The sequence below is a fragment of the Sturnira hondurensis genome, unplaced genomic scaffold (assembly GCF_014824575.4).
Source record: "Sturnira hondurensis isolate 20B ecotype Veracruz unplaced genomic scaffold, ASM1482457v3 Scaffold0000648, whole genome shotgun sequence".
Lineage (NCBI taxonomy): Eukaryota > Metazoa > Chordata > Mammalia > Chiroptera > Phyllostomidae > Sturnira > Sturnira hondurensis.
This window is the reverse complement of record NW_028073279.1, coordinates 6507306-6513024: the sequence shown is the minus strand read 5'-3', so window position 1 is coordinate 6513024 and position 5719 is coordinate 6507306. Positions and strand designations below refer to the sequence as shown.

The window sequence follows — 5719 nt, the reverse complement described above, 5'->3', positions numbered from 1 at the left end:
AAGAAGAGCAGGAGGTTTGTTGCTGGTTTTTGTCTGGAGCGAGATGTGTATTTCGAAAAGAGTTTTCTGTTACTAAACCTTCTTTTCCTGGTTATTTAGCTAGGGGATGGGTGCTTTTTTTTGGCGCTTTTTTGGATTTGTGCCTGTTGGCAGTTCTAATCTGGAGGTTTCTGCAGTGTCCTGTCCAGGATGCATGGGAGATAAGGAGACTTAAGGAAATCACTGCCAGGTCCTTCTTCGTGTCCTGAGATTCCCAGGCACTCCACTTCTTTCCACTGTTAAGTATTTTCCCTTGAGCATTTGCTGTGTTATATCCAGGGTTGTTTTATTTGCGAGAGGAATACCTGGAAGGAATGGAGCTACTTTGTCTTGGCTGGAACCAGAAATGCCCTAAGTACTAAATCTAAGCAACACTCTGTAATGCTCACCTTATTTTGTCAAAATTTTTTTTTCTGTGATAGTGTACATACTTTTCCTTGTAATCCATTTCTCCCTTAGCATTTATTATTGCACATTATGAGTTTCCTCCTATCTTCTGGTCACTTCTAAGTGTCCTTTCAGAGTGTCCTCTGGGTCAATACCTTTCTAAGTGTGCTTATGCTCCACAGGACTCCGTCCTAGCTAAGACATTTTTATCTTGCCCCCTTTTTTCTCTCGCCACAGTCTTACCGCCAGCTATAGGCTGAAAACTCACAAATCTTCATCTCCAGTCCCTATGCCCAGTCTAGTTCCCATTGGAAACTTCTACCTGGCTATCATGGCAACTGTTACTCAAAATGTAACTTATTATCCTCATGTACATATGCAAATAAATGTTTCTCCAAATTGGCTCTTCCTTCTGCCTTACTGAACTTGATTAATGACCCCCTAGCCTACTCAGAAATCCCACTCAGAAATGTGCCATTTCTGTCGGTTTCTTCCTCTCTTCTGAACTCCAGCATATCACCAGGCTCTGGCCATTTTCCCAAATAAATCGTTCTCAGATCCCTTTGTCTCCATTCCTTCTGGCAATGCCTAGAACATTTACGCCAAATTGTTTTCTTGGACTATTCTAATTGTTTTTAAATTTGTCTACTCACCTCTTTTCAGTACCTCTTACAGAGGTTCCAGAGTGATCTCTTTTTAATGAAGATATGATCAAGTCTGCTTCCATACTTCAGTTATTCCCCATTCCCCAAAGTTATTTGAGACTCTAACTTTGCAGGCTCATCTTGCACTGTTTGCTCCGTCCATTTCTGGAAACATGCTGTGATCTCTTAGACCCACACTTTCTCTAGAACTTTTTTTCACAGTGCTTTGTTTCTCTAAAGTTATCCTCTTCTTCCCTCATCCACACCAACTCCACTTAAATCAACTCCTACTAGGCATAAAAGCTTCCAGCCATGTGATCTCTTCAGAGAAATGTTCTCCCATGCCCCTCATAAAGCGCTTCTCTTCCTCGTTTCTAACGCCCCTCTCCTGTGCCTGTTGTGACTGTTGATTTGCTTCCTAACCACCAATTTGGATTCCACACAAGTATAATATAGAGAACACAAAAGTCAGCTATTTGTCCTTTGAGTAGTCATGGTGGAGAGAAAGTACACCGTCGTGGTTAAGAGCACTGACTCTGGAGCAGAACACCTGGCTCCAAAAATTGGCTCTGCCATTTAGTGGTTTTGTGACCTCTGTGTTTCCAACTGCAAAATGGGCAAAATAGTATCCACTTGACTGAATTATTGTGGAGATTAAATAATATAATGTAGAACATGGCATGTGGAAAGATTTGATAGGTATTTGCTCCACTGTAATATAGAAACACTGGCATGTAAATAGAATATATAGATATGTGCTTAAAATATTTTTACTATGTATTATGCAACATTAAAAACATCTTTTCTCTTTTCTAAAGGGTAGTATTTGCCACCTAATAATCCCTTGCTCATCTACAAGAAGCAACAATGAATGCAATACATTTTTCAAGAAGAATTCTCCTGGAAAATAGCCAAAGTAGAGTATTTTTCTTTTAGAAATGGAATAACTCCACTGGGAATTTTAGCTAAGAACTATTTTTGAAAATAGAGTGCATAAAAAGCAATATGGTGAGGCCACTTAGGTGTTTTCGAGTGGTTGAGAATAATTGCTTCGAAAGTGAAAAAGGAAAATTTTAAATAGTGTCTCTTTAAAATGAGCCACTGAATGGATTTTCTAAGCTCAAAGCTTTGGACTGTTATGAAATAGATGTTTATGGTTCATTCTCAGCAGTGTGCATGTTCCCTGAAAATCAAGCTCTATGAAACCATGTTTAAAACACACAAATTGTTCAATGTTTGTTCAATATTTTATGGAAAAAGTATCACCAGATTGAGAGCTTTTCCCCTCCTTCCCCAATTGAAAAAAGCATTCAAAAATAAGTTTATGTATAGTTGTATAGTTGCTGACTCAAAAATTATGTTCAAATATAAAATCAATCTTTTTAAAAACTTGCCTTAGGGAAGAATTTCTCAAATTTCAAATTTTAGCCATTTCTCCCCCTTACCTTCCATCTGCATATATCCAGCATTTCTGGAGAGATTTTTGAGGCAGCTGAAAGCTGAGGTTTGCTTTTTACCAGTACCTCCAAGACGGCAACAGTGAGCCTCCTCCTCAAAGACCCCCGGAGTCCTTCTGGAGGTCAGTCCAGAAAAGATTATGGATACAAACCAGTTCTGTGTTGCAGTGACCCCCTTACCACCCCCGCCCCATATTGGCTAATTTCAAGAGGGCAGGGGAGTCCATGTGTGAAATTCTTATTAAAATCCGCCAGAATGTGGCTGAAATTTTAATGCCATTTGTAATTTTTTAGTGTTGTCCAGTGGGAGAAAAAATCATTACAGCCGATTGCATGCAGGAAAAGCTTTATTAAGTCACAGAACTTTTATACTTTTTAAAAACTGCTATGTGGAATATCCAAACACTTTTAAATGACTTAGGAAACTGTCACATCTTTAGTAAGCAAGTTCTACTTTCATAATTTTTTCTGGCCCCACCTTCAATGCTCAGCTAAAGAATATTCACTTATTTATCTTGCTTAGTATATCACAATCATCTAGCAAAGCTTTCGTTGCAAAAACACATTTCTAAACAATTGAGTACATAATGGAAAGTTGGGCTGGACACTTACAGGACTTGAGATGTTTAAAAATAATACATGGTAATAGGGTTACAAGGGCAGTGACATTGTTCAATTCATTTTGCTATTTCATTTTCTTTTTAAATATTAATTTCTGAAGTCTGTCAAGACTTACTTTCCTTTTTTCTCTCATCCAATATCAATGTTATAACAATATGAATTCTCTTGCCTGGGAAAAAATATTAACTTACAAGGGACATTTTTTGACGTCTAGCTGTTACAGCCCAAACCACAGCACAAAGCCAATCATACACAGGCGACACGTTACACTGGCGTTGGTCCGCGTTCTCTGCACGCTGTCGGAGAAGGGCGGGCTCCTCAGATCCGGGGCTCACATGATGATGCACTTGCCCAGCAGCTTCTCGGCGATCTTGGGCACCTGGGATTTCTTCTGGGCAGGCTGGATGCTGGCGGCAGGCTTCTTCGCGTGGTTCAGCAGCACGTGAAACAGCTCCTGCACGTTGACATCCGTCTTGGCGGAGGTCTCCATGAAGGCGCAATTCCACTCCAAAGCGTAGGCAGCGCCATCCTTCGCGGTCAGCTCACGGCGGCGGCTCTCATCGCATTTGTTGCCCACCAGCACGACAGGGTACTTACGCAGGTTTCTACCTTTAATCTCGCGGATCAGCTCGTAGAAGGGCTTCAGCTCCTCCAGGGTTTGCTTCTTGGTGACTGAGTAGACCAGGACGAAGGCGTGGCCCCTGGCAATGGCGAGACGCTGCAAGCCCGGGTAGCGGTGGCCGCCAGCCGTGTCGGTGATATGCAGCGTGCCCGTGCTGCGGCCGCTGCCCGGCACCTGGTGGTAGGTGTCTTCCATCGTTGGCACATACTTCTCACGAAAGTTGCCGCGCACCCATCTCTTCACCAGAGCGCTCTTGCCGACGCCCGCAGAGCCGAGGATCACCACGCAGAAATCTTTGTTTTTCTTCTGGGGCATGACAGCGCGAATGATCAGCAGGGTGGGCAGAGGTCGCAGCCGCTGCATCAGCTTTTCCTTGAGGCCAAAGCAGGAGTTGCCCATGGTCGAGAACTGGCACGAAGATGCGCGCACAACTTATCTGACACTGAGAGAGCAGTGGGCGAAGCCTAGGGGGTGAGAAAGGGAGAGTGAGAGATGGGACGTATAAGCTGGAGTGTTGTCACAGCGTCCGCCCGTCCGCCCGTCCGTCCGTCCATCCGTCCATCCGGACAGCTTCTCCCGGGGGACGGGGGGAAGGATCTCTCGGCTCGCTCCCCAACCCGACATTCTCCTCTGAGGTTGAGCCTGGCTCACTGACCACCCCAGGCGCTGACAAAAATGACTTACCCGGCGGCTGCACACCCTTTATTTTCTTTCACAATCCACCACCCCGCACTAACTGCAGACTGAGAGGGCGTTCAAACGGACAGCCTGCCAACCCTCAACACGCACATACCTAGGCGATTATAACTGAACCTTTCCTCCCTGGATGTGCCCTTGTTGTGCTCTTCCCTCCGGCATGAAAAATTGTCAGCATCTCTGACAGCTTTCCATCGCCGCGGGCAAGGGTTCACCGCCGCAGACGCCGCGATCCAGGGTCGAGCCCCGGAGGTGTTGGGGGCACCCAGGGAACTCAGACGAGCCCGGATGCTCTTGGCTCGTTGTCCCAATGGACACCCGCTTCCCGTAGCAACTATCTCTGTGCCATCCGGGCAGGGTACCGGCTTCGTGGTCAACGCGCCCACCAGCTCCCGCTCGCAACAGCCCGGGCTGGTTCGCCCGCAACAACCGGAGCTGGTTCGCCCGCAACAACCGGAGCTGGTTCGCCCGCGTCCACTGGGGCTGGTTCGCCCGCGTCCACTGGGGCTGGTTCACCCGCAACAACCGGGGCTGGTTCGCCCGCAATACCTAGCGTTCGAGTGTCGGCAAAAGGCAGAAGATGGCTTTGACCACTCGGCCAAACAATAATCGAGTACACTGATGGGCAAATACGCTCCTTGCCCTGGGGACGTCGGTTGGATCGGCAGACGCGGCACTAACTGCTTACCTGAAGCGGCAACGGGAGCGCAGCCAGGAACAACCGGCGCACTCTGAGGCTCGGCGAGAAATGCTCCGACTGTTGGCCTGAGCCCAGAGCACTGCAACAGGGGGGCGCTGGATGGGAGACTCCACTTGCACGATACGCAGAGGGGGAGACCAGCCTTGCAGGGATGCGTCCACCCCTCCCCCCGCCGTCCACCCGGCGTCCCCCACACCTGAGAGTGCCTTTTCCCACAGCCCAGGCCTGGGGGGAGTAGCGGGGGCAGATCTTGGATTCACCAGCAGTGGTCTCCGTGGGCTTTGCCATATTAGGACTTCTGTTTTAAATGACTGCAGAAACTTTCTTCCTGCTTGGATTTCCTGTGGTTTAGACAAGTTCTATGTAAGGCAGTTGAGCGGTACCCACTAAAAACAGCAACATTAAGCAACTATTATCATTCATCACTACTCTTCCTACGATGTCTCTGATCATCACAAAAACCTTTAAAAAAAAAAGGAAAAAAAAATCGAGGCAAGAATGCGTGCAGCCTCTAGGCGGCAAGAGTGGCTCCTGACAGCCAGCAAGAAAACAA

At 46.7% G+C, this 5719-nt stretch overlaps 1 protein-coding gene across 1 annotated transcript; it reads right to left on the bottom strand.

Moving 5' to 3' along the window:
- Positions 1 to 2856: 2856 nt before the first annotated feature.
- On the bottom strand, positions 2857 to 5224 carry DIRAS3 (DIRAS family GTPase 3). The gene is made up of 2 exons (XM_037042748.1): positions 5155 to 5224; positions 2857 to 4234 (listed from the first exon to the last, which is right to left on the bottom strand). Exon 2 carries the CDS (start codon positions 4167 to 4169, stop codon positions 3480 to 3482), a length of 690 nt encoding a protein of 229 aa, XP_036898643.1. The 5' UTR covers positions 4170 to 4234; positions 5155 to 5224; the 3' UTR covers positions 2857 to 3479.
- Between the last annotated feature and the right edge of the window lie 495 nt (positions 5225 to 5719).

Bases quoted from the DNA above. Each gene is read 5' to 3' on its own strand.
- DIRAS3 (XM_037042748.1), bottom strand. From the start codon at position 4,169: ATGGGCAACTCCTGCTTTGGCCTCAAGGAAAAGCTGATGCAGCGGCTG.